The 21,860-nt window shown below is 51.6% G+C and overlaps 1 protein-coding gene across 2 annotated transcripts; it reads left to right on the top strand.

Annotated features, from left to right (window-relative positions):
- Positions 1 to 1,359: 1,359 nt before the first annotated feature.
- On the top strand, positions 1,360 to 20,447 carry FAM222B (family with sequence similarity 222 member B). Of its 2 annotated transcripts, none has more exons than XM_042829867.1 (3): positions 1,360 to 1,377; positions 12,050 to 12,177; positions 17,058 to 20,447. In XM_042829867.1, exons 2-3 carry the CDS (start codon positions 12,096 to 12,098, stop codon positions 18,635 to 18,637), a joined length of 1,662 nt encoding a protein of 553 aa, XP_042685801.1. In that variant the 5' UTR covers positions 1,360 to 1,377; positions 12,050 to 12,095; the 3' UTR covers positions 18,638 to 20,447. The 2 variants fall into 2 exon arrangements, with proteins under 2 accessions (XP_042685801.1, XP_042685802.1); XM_042829868.1 differs by lacking the exon at positions 1,360 to 1,377 and adding an exon at positions 10,204 to 11,024.
- The last annotated feature ends 1,413 nt before the right edge of the window (positions 20,448 to 21,860 follow it).

The following is a 21,860-nucleotide window of genomic DNA, read 5'->3' as shown; positions in this document are numbered from 1 at the left end:
GGAAGGCACCAGCAGCCATTCCCACCTCACACAGCAATCAGGAGGTCTCTGAATCCCCAAGCCTGCTGCAGGGTGGGTGGGTGCCAGGCAGTGCTAACAAAGGGCCTTTGGTAGAGCAGGGATGAGCTGCTGGCAGCAGGGTGACATGGGGCTGTGGCACACGATGGGGCCCCAGTGCCCTTCCCCTACAGCTCCAGTCCTACAGCACTGCTGCAACCCATCCTCACCCTCCTCTGCATCTATTCCTGTGGGCAGCCAGAGGGACAGTGCTCCTGGTGCCTGCCAGCTCGCGAGTTTCATTTAATCCTATTAATTTTTAATAGAAAATTAATATTAAACTAGCTTATTTCCAGCCTTTGTAGAGATTAGACTCCCAATTTGTGTTTGCTTTGGAGAAGAGCATTGAATCCTGCGGGCCCTGGGGATGTCTGGCTGAGGGCTGTCATCTCCAGCAGGCAGATAGCAGTGCCCTGTAACCGTCTCCAGCAGATGTGTTTCAGACATGCATCCCTAAACCCGGTGCTCTGCAGCAGGATGGTGGTGGATGAACTTAGGGAACTGGGGATTTCCAGCTGAAGGTATGGAACGAGTGCGTTGTGTTGGTTAGCATGGAGCTGGCCTGGCTGATGTCTAGAGGAAAAGGCTTAGGGCTGAACAGCAACTTGATGAGGACTTTGGTACATAACAATTAACGGGATTTAGGGTTTCTCTTCGTGAGGAAAGCATGTTTTCCATCGCCATGTTGTCTGGAAGGTGGTATGGCAGGGTTGCAGGAGGGACGTGGCCTCCAAAACATGAAGGAGGAAGGCCTGCTGGGCAAGCAGATGCTATCTTTCTCTTTAAGAGAGGTTCTGGAAAAGTAAACTGCATTCTTTCGCTCTTGCAGACTTTTTCAGTTGTTTTCCTTTCCTCCCAACCTCAGCCTGATATTATCTTGTAAGTAATCATTGCGTCATACTTGCTTTATTCTCTACTGGGAAGTGAAATAATTGCTGTGCACTTTTTAACGGGTAGCGTTGGGGAAGCCTGGTAACACTGAAATGCAGATGAGCAGAGCAACAACTGCAGTATTGCAATGCTTGTCTGTCTTGGAGCTTCCCTGGGTCCTGCTGGGCAGGAGGAGGAGGCACGAGCAGCAGCCACAGCATCGTGGGGCCCTGGGCTCCATGGTGAAAGTAAAGCTGTGATGTGCCATGCGCTCAGGTACCTCTCATCTGTGGGAATATTCAGCCAGACTTTCCTTATGAAGTAGTATTACATGCTATTAATTATTCATTGCCAGTTTAATTCTTCTTTCTTGCATATTTAATTGCAGTAGCGTGCTGTATGTCACAGTGATTTCCCAGAAGAGCAGTTCACCAAAGGAAAGCCGTTCAGGTATATAGCCTTAAATGAAATGTGTCCGAGCTCACTGTGTTGTTTCATTTGGGAGCAGAATAGGATATTGTCAGATGTTTCTTATGGGGAAGCAATCACACAAAATCAGGATTTCGCTTAATCTTTTCAGTGCAATCCTCGGAGCTGAAATAGCTGCTTTGATTTTTGCTGGTGACGTTGGCATTGTCTCGCTTGTTTGATGAGGAGAAACGCTTAATGGGAAAGGAGGACGTGATTTTTGTTCCCTTCTCTGTGCTGGGGGGGCTGTATTGAGGACTTTGGGAGTGCCAATCGATTCCTTTCAGCAGATGAAGGAGGGGAATAAGATTTCCATCGAGTTTTTTTTCCAGCTATCGGCGCAGCGCTGCGTGATGGAGAATCACTTGGCTGTTTTTGCAGAAGATCAGGACGGGATTTGGTGCTGGATGTGAGAAAACACCGGGGAGATGGGAACTGCAGCTGCCTTCCCCGTGTGCTCTGCATCACCATCGTGTGGGTGAGCGCTGCGCCCTCGTGCTGGGAGGCACAGCTGTGCTCTGCTGTTGGCTGCAGGAGCCGAAACTTGTGAGAAATGTGTTTGCACCGTGTCTGAGCCGGAGGAGAGAGGACGTAGCAGAGCCTGCTATCTGTTTACTGCTCCGATAAGGAGGTGGAAGAGATTGCTGGCCTGTTTCTGAACTCTGCTTAATGAATGGTTGCTAGGCAAATTGCATCTCAATCAGTTTAATCCTCGAGATGTCATTTACAGGTCTGCTCTTTGTGAGGGCCGGGGCTGTGATCTCACACGCTGCACCGGGCCACAAATTGCTGGCAGAGCAGCTCAGCAGAGCCCCAAAACGCTCGGCAGGGACGGGAGGGCACTGGGTCAGCCTCACATTGTAATGCTTCAGTGCTGGGTGAACAGGAAGGGAAATGTTTCTCAATGGGGACTGCGCTGCTGCCCGGATGGCAGGTATTTATATTTGGGCTGAGTTGGCTGAGAGACTGATGTGGTTTCAGGGTGTGTCTGCGGGACGTGACTCACTGTGGCTCATAAGAGGCGGTGGTTGTTACCTGATAAGGGGCAGGGGGCCGGGGGTGGCCTCTGTGACCCCTCTGTGATCAGGGAAGGGCTTGGGACTGCTGGATCCAGCCTCCAGCTGCTGAAGTAGTGGACTTTCTCCCTCAGAATCAGGCGAGAACTGATGGCTTCAGTCTGCACCTCTCTGCATTGAGCTCGTGCTTTAGTCCAAAGGAGCAAGTTTCCAAACACAGTTAAGCTTTAACAATCCCTTTTTATCAGAAGATAACAATATAGAGGTTCTTATTGGTTTCCCACAACAGAGATTAATCTGACTGCAGTCAGAACATTGTTCTTTGCATGGCTACACCTTCCTTTAGTTTCAAATCTGTCCTCTTTTAGTGCTGTGTGCCAAGGCACTGTAAAGGCGGACTGGAAAAGACTGGACTTGTTGAGCAGCAAAGGCATTTTGGAGCTGTTTGTTTTGCTGTGCGTTGGTATGAAATGTCCTTTGTGTGGCCCAGTTACGAAAAGTGCCAGTGAAAGCACTTGGCAGCGTTTGCCTTGTTTGAATGTGTGCAGCTTTTGTGTTGTTTGAGAATACTGTTAAAATTTTAGGAAAAGATTGCATTAAAACGTGCAGAGCATATGCAGAATATTCCCCTCTAGTCGCCAGCAAAATGCCAGCAGTGCGTGCATCTTGAGCTGGGGATGGCAAGGGGGCTGCTGAACAGAAGACTCTGTGATCAGAGTGCTTTTCATGCAAATGAAGATATATTTTTTTTTTTACATGCTGCTGAATCAGGGCCTTGTGTAGCGAGTACAGCACAGAAGTGATAAGATCACTTTGTCACAGCTTGAAATGGTGCCCAGCGTGTCTTTCAGCCTGCTGAAACAGGCAAGGAACACTCGATAGGGGCACAGCAATGGCTTCTAGAACCCAGCGTGGCTGCACTCTTCCTCCTGCCCAGCTGGGACACGCCGTGCCACCCATGCACCCATGCACCCATGCACGTGCTCTTCCTGTTGCCTGGCTGTTGTCCTGAGAAGGACTAAAGTCTGTTGGCTTTCCTTTTGTATTTATTAGCTCATCTCATCTTCCCTTTCACGCTTAGAACCGGTTTGGTTTAATGAGGACTGTTGCTGCCAACAAGCAAATGGATCTGCATAGTTAAATGGGGATCTAAATCCTGCCTGCAGATGGGTAGTGCTCAGCAGCCTGGTGTGACCTTGGTAGAAGTTCTCCAGCGTGTTACTTTCCCTCTTTATTTATCACTCTTGCTGTGTAGCAGCTTTTCTTACGGAGGAGCATCTGAGCTATTGGAAATCCGTCCTCGCTTCTCTTCCTCTCTCCAGAGACACCGTCAGCATAACACCCGGGCTGTTCAGACTGAGGTCTGAATATTCTGCTTTGGCACAATCAGGAGGCATTCAGTAAAGGAAAGAACAAGATGGGAAGAAGCTTTGGATTTAGGGCTGAGATTTTTCGATGCTTTTCAGTCCGTAATTGCGAGCAGTCTTGGTGAGAAAGGTCAAAGATTTCCTTTGCACGAGGTGCCCCAGGATGCGGGTTGAGCTCCGTCAGAACATACAGCACAAAAGGGAGAAATGTGCTCAACCACCATCAGATTTCAGGACGGGGCTCCCCGTACTTCCAGTTGTCACCTGAAGATTCCAGAAACAGTTTCTGGTCCTATTTTGCAGTCTCCAGTTCTTTTCATCAGGATCTCCTTTTTAACCCCACGTGTTCCTGGAGGTTTTCAGAGTGCAGGCATGGAACGTTTTCCCTGGTTTTCTCATGCAAATAATGGTAAGGATTATTCTGTGTTTAAAATCTGGTTTATGCTGGCTTCTGAATTTCATTCAAAATCAGCATCTGGAGAGCTTTCTGATCTCCTGTGTGCAGCTGTTGTCATCTGTTCAAATGACTTCTGCTTAATTTTTAGCGAAGGGCAAAGAGCTCCATCATTCTGGCCCAGAGGAAATGGTTCACCTGCTACAGTCAGAAGTTTCCCCAAGCACACAGCTGACCCAGCAGGTATCTGTAATCCTTTCTATCAGGAAGCGTGGCAGCCACAGGTATCTGTTTATTCTCTGCTGCTCGGGACCTGCAGTTGTGCTTTGCAACTTCGTTCCCCTGTGCTGAGCGTGGATCTGAGCAGCTGCTCTGGGCAGGATCCCCTCTTGTCCCCAGGCAGCACAGGGCCCTCCTCTGGAGGCTCCTCACACGCTGCTGCTTCTCACTGTCAGATGTGGGTGCAGTCACAGGCAGTACCAGGTTATGTCCCCGAGCAGCCGTTACATTCTGAGTGTGTTTCCCTTGATTTGCCAGGAGCTTTCTGCTCTGCTCTTTGCAGGAGACTCACAATGTGTGCCCTTGGCTGGGTACATGCTTCCTGTGTCTTTCTTGCTTTGAAACGGGTTCCTGTTGCTCTTTGGCAGGCCCTGAAGCAGCGATCTGTGGAAAGAGCACATTCAGAGCTAGAGTGACTTTACCTCTTTGTTTTCTCCCTTTCTTTAGGCCTGTATGGGATCAGCTGGTCCCACATTATGTGTGAAGTAGTTAAAATTTAGCCTGCATCTGTAGGATGTGATTTCTTCTCCCCCCGCCCCCAGTTGCTTTGATCAAATCAAAATACAAAAGCAGCGCTTTCATTTCTGGTTTTGTAGTTTCAAAGACAATCTCCTGACATGCTCTAGCAGTCCGGACCCGAGTCCTTTTCTTCCTTCATCCAAAGGCACACTGTGCCTTGCACCTTTCTCCATATCAGCAGTTAGGATCTGCGTTGGCTTTTATCTGAATCAAAAGACAAATGGAAGAGGGCAGGACTCTGCAGGAATGGGAAGCAGACGTACATGTGCAGTGGAAATATGTAATCCTTACATTCAGGCTACCATATGGAGTGCAGACCAATTTCTGTATTGGATATTTGTAGCCTGTGCTTCCAGAAATGTGAGTTTAGATTTCAGGCTTTGAAGGCTGGCTAATCCCCCCAGCAGTTAATACCAGCATAGCATTCTGTGATGTCAAGCCTTTCCTTCTAAATGCTGGGTTGGCTTTTATTCTTTCTTTCTTTTCTTTTTTTTTTTTTTTTTTGCATATGTCAAATACACAAAGCGAGTCTCCATTTGAGAAATTAGCATTCAGACACTCTGTAAGCACTTTATTTTTGCTTGCTTTGTATGCAGCTGAACTCATGTCCAGGCTGGTAGTCGCTGAGCTTCCACTTCTCCACGTGTGTCAATGCTGTTTGGCCACAAGCTTGGTCCAGTGTCCTAAGAACACAGCTGTAACCTTCATGCTGGAGCAGCACGTCTGCAGACCCACTGCTGGGGGGTGAGGATTGTCCTAAAAAACCTCTTCCTCAGCAAGATGAGCGTTCTGGTCATTGCCATCCTTGTCAAAATCCAAGTTGTGTCTGACAGCATGTGTGGGTTTGGGATACGCGTTGCTTTTTCAGAGTTGGAGCTCTTCAGGCAAAGCTCTCTACGTTAAGGAGTCAGATTCAGCTATTCAAAGCAAGTTGATAAATTGCTTTTCATTAAGCGTCGAGTGCCAAGGGGTTCAGTGTGTGTTCCGAGAGCAAAATGCATTCATTACAGCTTCTGGAGAGCATTTATCAATCACACGGTTATAAACAGTGCTAATGCAGCTAATTGAAGGTTGAAAAATTTACTTCTTGGAATTGGTTGACTGCCTTGGTTACTGTGTGGTTGGAAAAGCAGTGGCCTGGGCTTGAAGAACAGCTACAGCTGTGTATCCCTGTCCTGTCTGCAATTCATCTGCTGCACCTCACTGTGGAAAAAAAGAAACGTGCGTGTGGGTTTTTGTTGGGGTGATGTGTTTGTGGCTGCTCAGACCGCTGGGTGAGACTGCTCTGCAGTGTTTTGCTGGGCCTGCAGACAGGGATCTGTGGTTCCTGCACCGTGCAGAGCCTGTGAGCACCTTGCATAACTTGTGTTGCTCTCCCTGTCGTTGTTTGAGCAGCTGGCAGTGCCACCGGCCACTTGTGCTTGTTGGAAGAGCACGGAGCGAAGCACAGGCTTCTTTACTGTAGCACAAAAAAAAAGAACCTCTTTCTTGCAGCGAGATAAGCTTTGAGTTTCTTGGTGAGGGCAGAGTTCTGTGTCAGTACGCCCCAGCAGGAGCCGGCACCTCGCCTGGAGCGAGGAAGCAAATGCCTTCCTGGGCACAGCAGCGTCTGTCTGTCTGTGCTCTGTGTTCCCCCGGCAGCTTGTCTTGTGCCTGCAGTCACAGATGAATCTCCAAGCTGCTTTGTCAGGAGCCAGCAGAACCTCTGTGTCCCACCGAGGGACTCGTGCACAGCCAGCACAGCCAGCACAGCCAGCACAGCCAGCACAGACCCCACGTGTTCATCCAGCAGCATCGCATCCAGCCCTGAGTGAGTCACTCCTCCTTGTCTCAGCGTGAGAGCTCTGCTCCTTGCTTTGCGTGTTCATCCTGCCTTATCTTATTTGCAAATATTTTCTCGTTTTCAAGGGGATCTATTTTTAAAACGGGAGTTCAAACACATTTTTCAGTCTCTAACACATCTGGTTTGTTGTTTGTGTGTTGTGGATAGGCAAAATATGTTCAAAGTTGGCTCTGATAAAGTATTTTTTTTTAAATAATCAGCTTGTAATAAAGGAAAGGAGCCACTTTCCTGCTCAGGGAACTGTCATAATCTCTAACTTCTGATGATGCTTTACAAGGAAAAACTGTCATTCTCCTGTCACGTGCAGCCACAAGGATTTCTGTAAGTGATGATTAAGACTTAAGTCCTGGGCTCTTGTAGGGGAAGCGTGGAATGAGAGAAGATAACTGTGGAGGTGATCCAGAGGGAAGTATTTCGTGTGCCTTCCCCCTTCGCCCAGGCACTCAGCAAAGCTTCCTGCTCCTCTACAAAGCAGTGCAGGGCAGGAGGAGCTGTCAGGAGATGCTGCAGCTGAGTGTGCAAGGAGCACACAGCCCATGCAGCTCCTTGGTGGGGCAGCAAGCTGCAGAACAATGACCTCACCTTGCTCCCAGCCATGTGAAAACATGGGATTGCAGCACACACGTGCTGGTGCTGAGGCTGCAGCTGTATGCTCTGCTCTGGGAAGGGGATCTGTGCATAGTAGGGTTTCTTTGAGGGCAGAAGGAAGCTGTGCGTGAGAACAGAGAAGGGCTGTTGGTGGGAGCAGTGCCTCACTGCTGGGCATCCTTTCTCTCTCTCCTAAATGCAGATTTATGCACTGCGAAACAGAACTCAGATACATCCCAGACTGTTTCTGCAGCCCCATTACCCACCAATACAGCACTGAAAAACCTCAGAGTTGGATGTTACCATATAAAAGGCGAAGGAAAATTAATTAAAGGTCAGAGTGCTTCAGCGTAGTGAAAATTCAGAGGAGGCAAATTCAGAGTTATTCAAATCGCTTTGAATACGGGCAGGCTGATTTTCCTATTTCTTGCTTAAGTTCCCATAGTGTAAGTAATCTCCCTGTGTCTCATAACTGACCACGAGTGTATGTGTTTCAAGCAGTGCCAGAAATGCTCCTTTGAAGCTGTGGCCAGGCACTGCAGATGTCCCAGCTTGTCTTTTCTGCATCTTTCCTGCCCTTTGGAGAGACCTGCCACACCTGGCAGGACCTCCTCCTGGCTGCCTCGTCTATCAGCTCCCTGCACATTGCAAAACAGGGAGTTAAATCTAAAAATAGGCTTAAAAAGAGGTGATAGGCTCTGAGTAAAGTAAAATAAGCCACCGATTTGGGTCATGAAAGGGAATTTATATCACTGGTTCTCTGTTCCAGCTTTCTCGAGCTAAAATTCTGCTTTGACAAATGAGAAGGAAGAGCAGCAGCAGCGAGTAAATGGAGTGGAGGAGTGCAGTGTGGTCTGATTCCAGTTCCTCCCCGGATTTTGACCTTGTAAATGTAATGTGAGATGTCAAGGTGGTATTGAATGTTCTGCAGTTGAATTTATCTCTGTAGTATTCTTCAGTGGTAGAAACTGTCACCCACTGCTATCCATTTAGAATGGAAGGAGCGTGGCAGGGGCTGATTAAACGCCGCATCCAAAATGACGTCAGGAGCCCATGGTGAGCCAGGTACATCCTCTGTCTGCTCCGTAATCATGAGACCTGTCTTGGAACATAAATCTGGTCCAAAACCCCCTTTAAGCTTCTGCAGAATGAGTTGTGAGCAATTTCTGCCCGTTCCAGTGCCTCGTGTGGCTGTAGTCACGTGTGTGAAGCGCTCCGCTCTGCTGTGGTGCAGGACGGCGTGTTAATAATTGCAATTGGAAGGAAGTCCTGAAGCGGGGAGGATGACTGCTGCTTTCTGGTCTGTTGGGCAACAGAAATGCCAAACACAAGCAGGTGAAGCAGCAGCAGTTAGGAGAGGGGCTCGCTTCCCCGGCCACCAGCATGGCCTGGGCATGGGCAGCAGCTCCGTTCCTGGCTGAGGACGGCCCTGCTGGTGGCTGTGTCAGCCCAGCTAACGAGCAGCGTGCGAAATCGTGCTGTGATTGGGCTGTTATACTGCTAGCAGTTTCATTTGCAGAGTGCAGGCAGGAGCAGGCTCCTTGCCAGCAGCAGCTTCATTCAGATTAGGGCTTTAGTTCAATTATGTCCAATTAACTTTTATTGCAGATAGCAGTGATAATTACTTGCAAGTCAATTTTTTGGCTGTGGTTATCCCAGGGCTAAAGTCTGAGCTTGATGGATTTTAATAACTGCAGTGACGTCGAGCTTTTCCTCTTTTTTTCTTCTTTAGGCCTCAATTAGATGAAAGGTCAGAAGCTGTGTAAAAACCCATCGTACAATTAAAGCCAACTGTTCTGCTCTCAGCAGATGTGTAACGCTGTGGTTTAAAATAATCTGTTGGGACCAACCTAAAAACAGCTCTTCAGAGCTGGGGATCGTAACCTTGAGCTGTGCTGCTTCGCCCAGGAGTGGGTCTGATGGAACTGCTGTTGCCTTTCTTCCTGCACTTCATCCTGCTCCAATTGCTTACCTGGAAGCCTTCAGTGGCAGTCCTGGGGCACGAGGAATGTGCTGTGTGCACTGTGCTGATCCTCCGAGGCTTCTTCATTTTCTCCTCGCCCTGTGAGCAGAGCTCAGCTCAGAGCAGAGCACGTGCATGTAAACCCTCCCCTCTCTCCCCTCCAAACCATTGGATTTTGCTGCCTGAGTTAAGTTATAAATGCAGGTCAGCCCCAAAGGCAAAACGGTTTATGAGCAAAATCACAGTTAATTAAACTGCAAGAAGCAGAAATTGATTCTGATTGAAACTGTTGCAGGGCTCTGCTAAAGGTCCACCCGAGCACAGAGCCAGCAGGCACGGTGCTGCTGGATGCTGGGAGCGCTGCGCCGCTCCCGTAGTTGGGTCTTCCTAATTCCCCATCCCCAAATACACTGATGCTGCTGTGATTGATTACAGAGTGCCTCTCCACACGTTATTTTGCAGTTCACCATTGCTAAAACATTAAAAGGATGAGCTGCCAGCTGGTGTGGTTAGTTCATTGCGCTCCAGGAACCAGCGAGATTCAGTCTGGCTCTTGTGCAGCGCCGAGCGGGCGCGCATTGCGGTGAGCGTGCAGGGAGCAGCTGCTGCCAGGGGGCTTCAGCTTGGCGTGAACCAATTTGTAAGCCCTCTGTATTTAGGTTACTTTGAGAGAGGGAGAAGGAACGAGTCTCGTTTGGTCTCGAGCAGCCTGCTGGGGGGTAAATGAGACGCCGAGGTTCCCCTGGAGCATGAAGGTTGCCCTGGATTCACTTGTGTTTTCTGGCAAGCCGCTGCAAACACTTGTACCAAAGAAACCTTACAACCCACCTTCATTTTTGGGGGTTTCCTTGCAGCATTTATACGTGCTGAGCCCAGGTTGTGCAGCCCACGTTCAGGGTTTGCCACCGATCCCATCAGCAGGGAGGGAATCCCACGCAGCCGCCTGGTGAGTAAGGAGGAGCAGCAGAGCGGAGCAGTCGGCCGCAAGCACTGGGCAGCATCTCCCAGCTCACGAGACCCCACGGTGCTGGAAGCATGGAGCAGTTTGGAGCTTTCCTTTGGTGTGAGGAGCTGCTCCTGCCTCCCCCAGCTTGGTGAACAGGCCCTCAGTTCATCTCAGAATTTCAGGCTCGCGTGTTCAGTTTCATGGTTCTTACTTTAGACTTTGCCAGCTTGCTTTCGTCTCAACCGGCCTGGTTTCCCATCTTTCACTGGCCAGGGTGGTCTGTGGGGAGTGTTTCCTTTGTGTGCTTACCCTGTAAGGCCTCTGAGAGCCTCAGGCACTCCTGTGTGTGACAACTTGGCAGTGACTCTACCTATGGGGTCTGTTTATATAGCGATAAAACTGTGTTAGTGCAGGAGACGTTTCCTACTAGCGCCGAGTTGCTTTACACCTAGGCTTTATTCTGCCTTCTGAAGGTCCCTCCTGGCATGGGATCTGGCAGAGGCAAGATGGAGCTTTGAATACCAGCCAGCAGATTCTGTGTGTTTTTCTAGAAATACCTTCAGTGCAGAAAGGCAGTGCTGTGGAGAATGGCAGTGCTGTGGTGAGGCTGCGTGTCGACCCTCTGTGGAGAGCTTCTCTGCCACCCGTGAGCCCTAAGTCACTCTGCAGGATGCTGTGGGCTGCCTGGAGCAGGAAACAGAATCACACCGTCAGGTTGGAAGAGAGCTCGCAGATCCCCAGTCCGTACCCCACATTGCTCCCTGACCACAGCCCTCAGTGCCACATCCCCACGGCTCTGGGATGCCTCCAGGGATGGGTCTCCCCCCTTTGGTTTGTAAGAATGCGTTTGTGGTCAGCTACAGAGACAGCAGGTTTGAAAAGATATGAATAGAGAACAAAAATTGGAGCACGGTTGTCATTATAATACGGAATTCAGCGATGGAGTGCGGTCAGCACTTCTGTGCAAATCTGAATTCCTTTTTTTAATGCTCAGCAGTGACCTAGATGGCATCAATTTGCTTATTGCAAATCAGGCTCAGAGAGTGAATTCATGCTTCCACTTTACAGTGATTTATTTATTTATTTTAAAGGCAGATTATTTCCTTTAAAAACGTTCTTGCCACCTCAATCCTTTCTGAACCTTTGGCATCACCTGAGATGATGCTCCATGGTGTCTGCAGGAGCAGCTCACTGGTGCAGGTGTGTTTCTCACGAGGTGACCTGTGTCTCTGCATGCAACAGCACTGTTACCTGGGGAGATGAGGGCAAGGAGAAGGCAGCTGATACCTCCAGCATGGCTCACTTGGAGACTTGGAGCCCACGTCGGCTTTGTGGCTGGAGCAGCAGTTTGTCCAGCGATGGTGGGAGCGTCGCTGTGTGGTGACGTCTCAGGAGTTCGGGTGCTTTGGTTTGAGGTTTGGTGCCAGATGTGCTGAGCTACGGGTGGCAGCAGCTCCCTGCTCCCCGTGGTGGCTTCCTTCCACCTGGAACAACCAGCTTCGAATCCAAGGGCAGACTTACGGGTTACCCCGTGTGCCAGACAGCAGAGAGCAAGGCAGGTGTTTGAGTTTCAGCAGAGATATTTGAGTCCTAACCCACTTCTCCTTGCTGTCCCCAGACGTGCAGGTGACGTGCATCTGTGCTTGGTCAGGTCTTCACGCAGCGATGGCTCTCTGCCTTTCTTTTCTCTGTTCCTCCTTGTATTATAACTTTGAATTGTCTCTCTGTTGTTGTTGCAGTGTGCAGAGGAGTGAATGGCCCATGTTGTGTTAGTGCCTGTCTGCCATGCTGGCCTGTCTGCCAGGACCAGGTGACCTCTCCTTTCAGCTTCTTTCTTACACGCAGATGAACACTGGACTTCAGAAATGTGAGTGACGTTTTGTCTGCAGGATGTGGTTAACTGTTAAATCTGGCTCTGGTACAGCTGTGAAACAAAACATTTAGGGTAGGGCGGAAAAACTGTTTAATGCTAGAGGCTGGGTTCAGTTCTGCCTTCAGGGCATCCATCAGCATGCGAAATCGCTGTGGAGGTTCACGTGTGTGCAGCAAGGCTTGACAAAGGTTAATTTTAACCACAGCAGGACAAGATGCAGGCATGGTTTCTGTGAGATTCTTGCCTCTGCTGAAAACATGTTGTGCTAGAGGTGTGTCACTTGACTTGCTGCTTAGCACAACTTTTATTCCCTACTCCTTTTCGTTTCCATTCATCTAATGGCACCACTAAAAGCTGGATCAGGCTAATGCAAACCTTTTGAGGTCAGCTCTGTTCTACGTGCCTGGGCCACAGGCTGCAAATATTGGTGATCTCACCCAAATTACTAAAGTTCAAAGTTTCCTTCTTCTTTCTGATGTCTCTGGTGCTCTGAAAACATGTCTGCAGAGTACTGTGATAACTCACGTGCAATGACTTCAGCCTTTTTCTGGGAGTGGAACCTGTCTTTTTAGAAGAACTTGCATTGGGAATTCAAGTTTATTGGCTAGAGTTGCTCTAAATCTGTCTCTTTCTCACTGAACTTGCACTGTGGTTGATCAGCTGAAATAGCAGAGAGACACATAAGGTCTGTGTTCCTGGTTTGTAGGGCTGTAACCTTGTATTTGAAATTTGCACTGGGAGATCTCAGCGCCCTCGCTTTGCTCCTGGACTCGTTGCTCTTGAAAACCAAATAATTAACACTCCAGTTTTAGCTAAGTTCTTAATACAGTGAGGTTTGTGATGCTACTGAAAATAGGTAAGCTAATTTTGCAATTAAGGATGACATTCTCAAGGTACCAGTCCTGCCAGCAGTGAGCGGCGTCGCTCACGTACACACGTGCACTCCACCAGCTCACTAATTACAGTGACACTTGTGGCAGTAGTAAAAAACCTTTCCACACTGAAGGACTTCATCAGACAGCGTGGGCTCTCCCTGCTTTCCCTTCTCCTTGCCAGTTTTGCTGAACAAACAAGGTAGGCTGCTGTGGTGAAGCTGTGCTCCATGCGTTACGTGAGGCTGCGGTGCATCGGAACGTTCAGTCCTGAGAGCAAATTGGGCAGGCTGTGTGAGGTGGCACCGTGGGGCACTTGCTAATTACACATCCTGCAAGGCAGCCTGCTCACCTGGCGCCCTTCCTGGGGGTGAGTTGCCCCCGTGCTGAAGGCAGTGCTGGGTGAAGGGCTCAGGGCACTGTGGAGAAAGGAATGGAGGACGGAGGTAGGTGGCAGGCTGGAGGTAATGCTCTTCTGTGCTGCTTTGTTCTGATTTATATGGAAACAGAACTGCTCGTGCAGACCTTGCTCAGTGCTGCTGCAGATGGGCACGGGATTAATTGGTGCAGTTCTCTGCACACTGTGTATGCACGAGTAGTCCAGCCCCTGGCCAGAGGAAAGCTGAGTTAATGAGTATTTTTAACGAGCGGTGACTTGTGACTTTTGATGGGGGTGGAATAGGGCTTTAATAATGGTGCTGTCACTCTGCTAAAAGGCCCAGAACTCCACCTGATGACCTTTACTCAGATCTGCCGTGTTTGTATTCATAATTTCGAAGTGTCATTTCCTGGATCAAACTTTTGATTCACGCTTAAAAAATCCACATTAGCTCGATTACCTTCTTTTTTTTTTCTTTCTTTCTTACTTTCATATAAGCAGCCTTTTTCACAAAGCTGCTCTGGGGACTCATACGTGCACCCATTCATTTCTGTTGAAGCTGACCACGGGACTGCAGATTTCAGTGTTCCCCTTTGAATTCTGCAGCCTCTCAGCATCCCAGGAGGAGTTCCCCTGACATTTCTCCTCTGGGGCAGAGAAGGGAGACGTGTGGTGACAGTGGCACAAAGTTGAGGTGAAAGAGAGAGGAGCGGGCTGAGGCTGAAGGCAGCTCAGCAGCCAAACCCCATCCTCCCTGAAAGCTCTTTCTGTAAAGCCTGCAGAGGAGATGCTGCAGTTGAGAGTCGAGCAGAGCGTGGCACAGCTGTTCTTCTCTGTCCTGGTACAGATGCTCTCACTGGGGTAAGAATCCTGAAGGCACTTTGGTTCTTAATGAAAAATTAACCATGGGCAATTTTAGAAGCTGTGGGTTTTAAAGGCTTCGTGTGAGAGGCACTTAGGAGATGCTGCACGGGTGCTGAGGTGAGGCAGAGAAACGTGTCTCCTCCTGTGACACAAACAGCAGCAGCGTGGGGAGCCGAGGAGCCGCGTGCTGCTGGAGTGCGATCTCACAGCTCGCTGCTTTCCGGGGCTAATTGCTCGTATGCACAGCTCTACCCTGTAGTAAACACCACATCCTTAGGTTCCAACAAAAGCCTTCTGCCCTGCGTTGAGCAGAAGGAAGCCGTGCAGCTCGTCCCGTTGTTTTCTGGGTGGAACTTGTTTGTTTGCCACCCCGTCATCGCTGCGAGGGCTGATGTGGGCTTCTTGTGCTTACCGGTGTGCCTGCATTCTTTTTAGTATCAGCATTTTATTATGGTCTCCTTCAGCTGGTTTTTTGTTCACGTAGTTGCCAGGCCTTGTTCTTTGCTGGTTGGTAGGGTGTTTGTTTGAGATATTCAGGCTCTCCATCACCCCGTAATGCTTTTCTCCCTTCTCAAAACACCTTTTATCCAGCCATCAAACCTTGCCTGTGGAGCTACCAGCAGCACACAGTGCTGGCACCCTCAGAAATGCATCATTTTGGTCACATCTGGGCAGAGCAGCCGGCTTAGATCCAGGTTGGGTCTGCATGAGGGGGTGCTGTGCTTCAGAAGATCTTGTCCAAAGCATTTCAAAGGTGTTTTCCCATTTGGTTGGATACCAAACTTGATGAGTTACTTAAGTTCACCTGAGGGGTGGTGTTCACCCTGGAGAGGAAGGAATCCATCCCAGTGCCGACTTACAGGTGTGCTGTAACCCAGAGATGCAGCCTGGTCAGAGAAAAATGTGTTAGCTGCTCTGTGAAAGGTTCCCATGCAGTTCCTGCCTGATGGAAACATTGGTGCCTGAGTACAGGAATACTGCACGCATCCATTCGCCATCAGCATTCACACCTCGCGTGCTGTGTGCCTGCAGAAGTCTCACCCACCATCCGAAAGTAAAAGCTTGATGTGAGAATGGCCTTCTCTGATTCGTGGTGTGCTGCAAGGGGTCAGCTGTGGGGAGGGGCAGAGCTTGATGAGTTTGGGGCAAGGCTAAAATTACCAGGGAGCTGGTGAAGGCCTCGGCTTCTGATAAGCTCCATGCAGAGGCTCCACTCAGAACAGAGCAGCTCCCTCCAATGGACAGACAGAAGCCACCTGGCTGCGGTGGGAGATGCAAAAATGGGAGCAGGGAGGATGTTCAGGTTAATATCAAACAAAGCTTGCTTTTGATTAAGAAGAAGAGTGATGTGTGCCAGTGTTTGGGTAGCACGTGGAGAGCAGGGCCGTGCATGGCAGCGTGGGACACGCTGTGCTGGGGGTGTGAGGCAGCCTGCTTGCCGAGCTGCTCCTTGCACAAAAGGCACGTCTGTAATTATCCTTCCTCCTGCTACCTGTCCTGTTTTACCCCTGGCAGCGAGTGCTCTCTAAGAAGTGCTGATCTCCCTCCTCGGGAAGCTGCAGGATTCAAAAGATAAAGTGCTCAGATCGCAGCCGTGTTCAGGGGCCTCTTGCAGGCAGTTTGCTTAGAAGCATCAGAGGTGGATGTACAAAAGGGAGCATTGCTCACCTGGAAGCACGGGGCATCGCATCGCTGTGGGTCAGGGGCTGGGTGGGGACTGGCAGTGCTCTCTGCAGCAGCAGTGGGTGGCGTGGGGATGCTGGCAAGTTCAGCAGAAAGGGTCGGGTGTTTTTCTACCAGTGAAGCATTTGTGAGATGGGGAGGGAGGAAAGCAAAAGCAAAGCGGGGCTGTGGAAGCTGTGAGATGTCGTCGGAAGGTTACAGAATCACTTTGGAAGCTGTAGTCTCGTAGGGCTGTGGTTGGGATACGGCCCAGCTCTGCTTGGAATGAGATGACATGAGAGGCACACGCGTTTCCCTGCACCTCTGAAGTTCCTTCCAAAAGCACGTGGGGCTTGTAAGCAAGGTAGGTACCTGGTTGAGCACAGCCATGAAGGCACACCTCTGTCTCCAGGAGCCTTTGCTCCCGAAGCGTGGTTTTTATCTTGTGAGGCACTCACCTGATTTTGCTGTTTGACAGCGGGATGCTGCCCTAGCAAGGTGCCACACTGAGCATTCAGCTGAGGAAATAATGGCAAGCCATCAAGGACTGTGTGTGCAGCTGCCTTCCATTTGCTGAACTGGGACTGACAAGGATCCTAATGGACAAAAAGGCACTCAGAGTGCTTTTGGATGGCAGCAGCTAGAAAAGAGCTTGGGCTTAAATGGAGGTTTGAGCTGAAGTGCTTTGTGCAGCTCCCACCTCAGAGTGTAATGTTTCACTCGCTGCTTTCTGAATGACAGGCTGAAGATGTGGCAAACGGCTTGAGGAGGAGTGGGAGGGTGGCTTGAGATTAAGAGGACGCAGGAGATGATGGTAGATGCTAGAGATGATGGTGGTGCTCCTGGCCTGTTCCTGGGTTTGTCCTGCCGAAAACACCGATCAAGGCCTGGCTTTGCTCTGTCGGGCAGATTTTGCCCCATTGGGGTCGTGTTTGTCTTCAGATACCAAAGGAAATGAGGTTTCTGCTGGTCTGGGAGATGCAGCTCTCACCTCCCGGCTCCGCACAGCGTTTCTCCCCTCGCTGCGTGGCCATTGCGCCCCGGGCTTGGTCCCGTGCTCCCCACATTGGGCATTGACCTCTTTCCTTTCTCCGCAGGGGACACTACACAGAAAATGAGATCTGCACAGTATCCTACCCCAGCAGAATTGGATGCCTATGCTAAGAAGGTCGCCAACAACCCCCTGACTATCAAAATTTTTCCAAACAGCGTCAAGGTTCCGCAACGCAAACACATACGCCGTACTGTGAACGGACTCGACACTTCGGGCCAGAGGTACAGCCCTTACCCATCTCAGGCCACCACGAAAACCGGCCTCCTGGCCATCGTCAAGTCTCCAGCGAAAGGAATCCTCAAGGACTTTGACGGCACGCGCACACGCCTGCTGCCGGAGGCGATGATGAACCCCCCTTCCACGCCGTACGTTGCACCGAGCACTTTAACCCACCCCCAGGCGCTTGCTCGCCAGCAGGCTCTCCAGCACGCACAGACTTTGCCGCACCCCCAGAGCATCCCGCAGCCGCAGGCTTTGCAGCACCCTCAGGGTATTCCGCAGCCGCAAAGCTTAGCCCACCCTCAGGGGATTCCGCAGGCGCTGCCGCACCCTCAGAACGTGCCGCAGCCTCAGGGCTTGCAGCATCCTCAGACCGTGGCACACCAGGCGCTGCAGCCCCCCCCGAACCCTTTGCTGCAGCCGGCTTTACATGGGAGCAGAAAGATGCCGGATGCGGACGCGCCGCCGAATGTGACCGTGTCTACCTCAACCATTCCCCTCTCTATGGCTGCCACCCTGCAGCAGAACCAGCCACCGGACCTGAGCAGCATCGTGCACCAGATTAACCAGTTCTGCCAGGCCAGAGCTGGCATTAGCACTACCTCAGTGTGTGAGGGACAGATCGCAAACCCCAGCCCCATAAGTCGCAACCTGCTTATCAATGCAAGTACCAGGGTCTCTACTCACAACGTCCCTACGCCCATGCCTTCCTGTGTAGTGAACCCTGTCGATCACGCCGCTGCTGCTATCCCTTCTGCCTCCGTTAACGTGCCCATGGTGAATATCAACAGGGTGCCTCCCGCCTACCAGAACGAAATCAAGTCGGTGGCGTGGAACCAGCACCAGCTCGCTCATCTGCAGCAAATGTGTGGGGACGCCGCCGGGCCCGCCGCGCTGGCGGGGAAGCACGCTCCGAGAGAGATGGCGGGGCAGGGTTTCCCTGGCAAAGCCTCCAGCTACCCTCAAGAACTGTGCATGGGCCAGTCCTTCGGCCTGAAGCCCCCCATTGAGAAGCCCACGCCCTCCCCTCCCGTCAACGGCCTGCAGGGACCCTTGCCGTACACCAACGGGCACTACTTCCAGCCCATGTGGAATAACATTCTGCCCACCCCCAACAGCGACAGCTCTGGCTCCCAGGACCTCGCCATGCCTTTCCACGGGGGACCGCCGGCCGGAGCAGCGCTCGACTGTGCAGCAGGACCTCATTACAGAGCTGGGGCCGGCCCGTCCAGCCAGAACAACGTGATGCAGACCGTGGATTACCTAAGTGGGGACTTCCAGCAGCCTTGCTTCAGAGATCAGAGCATGGCCGTGCTGGGAAAAGTCCATCGGCCTCCCATGAACCGAGCACCTGAACCGAGCGATAGTCGAAATCTTCATATTCAGCACCCAGGGTATAGATAGGCTGCAGTCACTTTCACAGACAAAATTAGAGGTTTAGTCTTAATTTTAACGAAGAAGCAAGGCATTTTTAACTTGCAAACTTGCGTGATCATTATAGTAACCGTTGGAAGAAGACATACTGTATATTTAAAAGCTTTGCTTACGTGTTTTCTCTCTCTCCTTTATGCATCAAATATTTAACATGCCTTTTGTTTCCAAGAATTTCATTACACTACTCCACGCCGCCGCTGTTCCTCACCACAGAGTCCCCATGCTGCAGCTCCTGCTCAGTACCCGCGTGCCGGACCCATGGTGAGTTGCTGCAGGGTTTCACAGCTGCATCTGTTGGCCATTGAGGTAGCATAGCTGCTTTTCCACCTCAGTTTCCTCCAAAGAGCAGCAGGATTTGTCAGGAAGCAGGGCTTTTCAGCTCGAAAGCCCCGCTTCGTTAATGCATCAAACGCTGACCGTTCTCAGCATCCAGAGGCCTGTTCCGTGGGAGAGAAGCACGCACAGAGCGAGCTCAGGGGGGGTTGAGGCTTTGAGACACTAGTTTTGAAGCTTTTTGGCCGTTGCTGAGGCTCAATGTGAAGTCAGCAGGACAGGACAGGCCGCCCCAGGTGCTGCCTCCCTGCCCTTCGGTCACCGGCTCTGAGCCCCTCGCCGCTCTCAGGCCTGCTTGCCCACAGGGAAGGGCTTTCCTTAGGGATCCCAGCCCTGCTCACGGCTGGGTCCAGCAGCCAAGGGAGCAGGAGGTGGTGGGACCTGGAGCCCCGCTCCCTCCATCGGGGCAGCACGTTCGCTAGGCCGCTTCTCTCCGGGGCTGAGCAGCTCTAATGCTCCTTTCCCAGGGTCTCGGTGCCTCCCCCTCCCTCCCTCCCTGCTGTGACACTAACCACAAACCTCTGCTTCCCAGCATCCCTATCCCTTCCTAGAGCCAAATCTGTTGTAAGCAGAAAACCTCTCCCTTAACTCATACTTGAACATAATGATCACCACCAAGTTTGGAAATTAAAAACAGGCGAAAAGCGAAACGCATCAATTCTTTCTCTGTACACTGGCTGAAAAGAAAAAGAAAAAAAAAGAAGAAGAAAAAAAAGAAGAAAAAAAGGAAACTCCTGCTCTACACTGTAAGCTGTAAGTGTAATGTTTCTGTATGAATGTCGCCCAGTAGCGTGGGTCCGAGTAGCGTTGTGTGTGGGTGAGCCTCCCTCCCAGCCCCGGGGAAACGAAGCCTTAAGAACCTCCTCCTCCATGAGCACGGTGTGGGATCCTGACGGGCATCCGATGGCACTGAGAGCAAATGAACCACAGCAGGCCTTCGCCAGCTCTGAAGTGGCGTCGGAGTTGGCTGGAGGTCACAAACCCATCGATTTGTATTATTTTGTTTCCATTTCGACGTGTGGCCCTGGGCTGTAAGGAATCTTCGGGGCTCAGGGCTTGAGCAGGGTGCTTTTCCCAGCTCCTCGCACGGCCTTGGTGCACTTCTGTCCTCCCTTCAGGTCTCAGTGTGCCGCTCTCCAGCAATGGCTCGTTAGCAAGGTTCATCAATTTGCCTGCAGGTGGATCCGACGATGCGTCGGTTTGTGTCGCCTCCTGTTTCGGAAGGAAGAAAACTTGCCTGATTGTGTTATGCCAAACGATAGCAACATGAAGTCCTAATTTATTGTTCATTAATCGTATTCCTGCAGTCTTTGTGAATGGTAAATATACATCTATGAAAGAACTGAGGTGCCCAGGCTTTTCGTGCAGCGTTTCTCTGATGGCGGGAGGCCGAGGCTGCGCCCCAAATACTTTTCTACTCAATAAAACCTTGGCGTCTCCTCTCTTATCCTGCTGCAGTTTGAACCCAGGGCGGCGGCGGTGGTGGCGGTGGCTTCCGGCAGGGGGGGTCAGAAGGGCTTCTCAGCCCTGTGCTGGGAGCAGAACAGAAGGGGTGCAGCACCCGGAGCTGGAATCGCTCAGCATCGGGTGCAGGGGGGCGGCTTGGGGCTGAGAAAAGGTGGAGGGGATCCACGAAGGGGACTTGGAGCACCTGGAGACCCGGCAGCAGGGAACCAAGGGGGATTTGTCCCCTCACCCGTGATGACATCGCTGCAAGAAGGGAGAGCAGAACGGCGGGCTCCGAACCGCGCTTTGCTGGGACCAACGCCTGCCGTCTGATTTCCCAGCCCTCCCCCGTCCGTCTCAATGCTCCTCCAGCGCCGCGAGGCCGCGTGGTAAAATCGACTGACCGTATTTCACCTCATTCATTGAAGCCGATTTCGAGGCAGTTGGGTCCAAGCCGTGAATTCCGTGGGGGTGGATGGCCGCCGTCCTGAGAGGTGCCAAATCCAAAGCCCCACCGAACGCCCGCGCCCTCGGAAGGAGGAGGAGCCGGGGAGGGCAAAACCCACTGGGCTTTGAATAAAGGCCGAGAAAAGCGCTTTTGTCTCCGTTTTGTCCTTCTGACGTCAGGGCCGAGAGGAGAAGCGGGGATGGAGGAGGTTGCAGGGAGAACCGCGCGGCGGCGGCAGAGAGACGGGCTGCGGGACGGGCTGCCGTGGGCGGCGGGGCGGGGAGGCACCGGGCACCGGGACCGGACACCGATAGCGGCTGTCGGCCACCAGTAAGAGATGATAGAGGCACTGATACGGGGTGAGACCAGCTCAGGACAGCAGCTGCCACAGTGGGGCAGCATCGGGCACCAGCGTGGGCTGGCAGCGCGCACCAGGGGCAGTGGGTGCGGATCCAATCGTGGCTGACAGTGAGGCCAATGGAAGTGCTGGCGCTCGGCATCAGAACGGCGCTGGGTTCATCCCGCTGCCAGGACTGTCATGTCGACACGCCACCAGCGCCGTGTCACCACCCCAGTGCCACCACCATCACCCTGCCCCCCTCACCTGCTCTCTCCTGGTGCCCCGACGGTCCCCACAATAACCCTGGCACCATGCAGTGTCGCCGAGCAGTGAATTAACCACCTCTATCTGCTGTGGGATGGGGGGCAGGGATTACAGGGAACACAGAGCCCCCCCGGACCACTCCCTGTGCAGGGGACACGAAGGAGCTCCTAATAAATACAAGAAGAGTTTATTGAAAAACAAAAAAGTCAAGGAAGGAACACTGGGGTAATAAATAACCAACACGTGCCGGGAGGAGGGGGGGGAGGCACCAGCTTACAAAATATGGCTCTGGACAGCGGGGACCCCAAGGTCCCCAACAAGGCTGGTGGTGGGGAGCGAGGAAATGAGGGGCACAGCCCCCC

The sequence above is a fragment of the Centrocercus urophasianus genome, unplaced genomic scaffold (genome assembly GCF_019232065.1).
Source record: "Centrocercus urophasianus isolate 14NV4802_14NV808 unplaced genomic scaffold, USGS_Curo_1.0 seq_320, whole genome shotgun sequence".
Taxonomy (NCBI): domain Eukaryota; kingdom Metazoa; phylum Chordata; class Aves; order Galliformes; family Phasianidae; genus Centrocercus; species Centrocercus urophasianus.
The sequence above is the reverse complement of the archived record's forward strand: the minus strand, read 5'-3'. Positions and strand labels throughout refer to the sequence as shown.

Bases quoted from the DNA above. Each gene is read 5' to 3' on its own strand.
- FAM222B (XM_042829867.1), top strand. From the start codon at position 12,096: ATGCTGGCCTGTCTGCCAGGACCAGGTGACCTCTCCTTTCAGCTTCTT. The intron at 12,178-17,057 runs GTGAGTGACGTT...CTTTCTCCGCAG, and splicing joins GAACACTGGACTTCAGAAAT to GGGACACTACACAGAAAATG.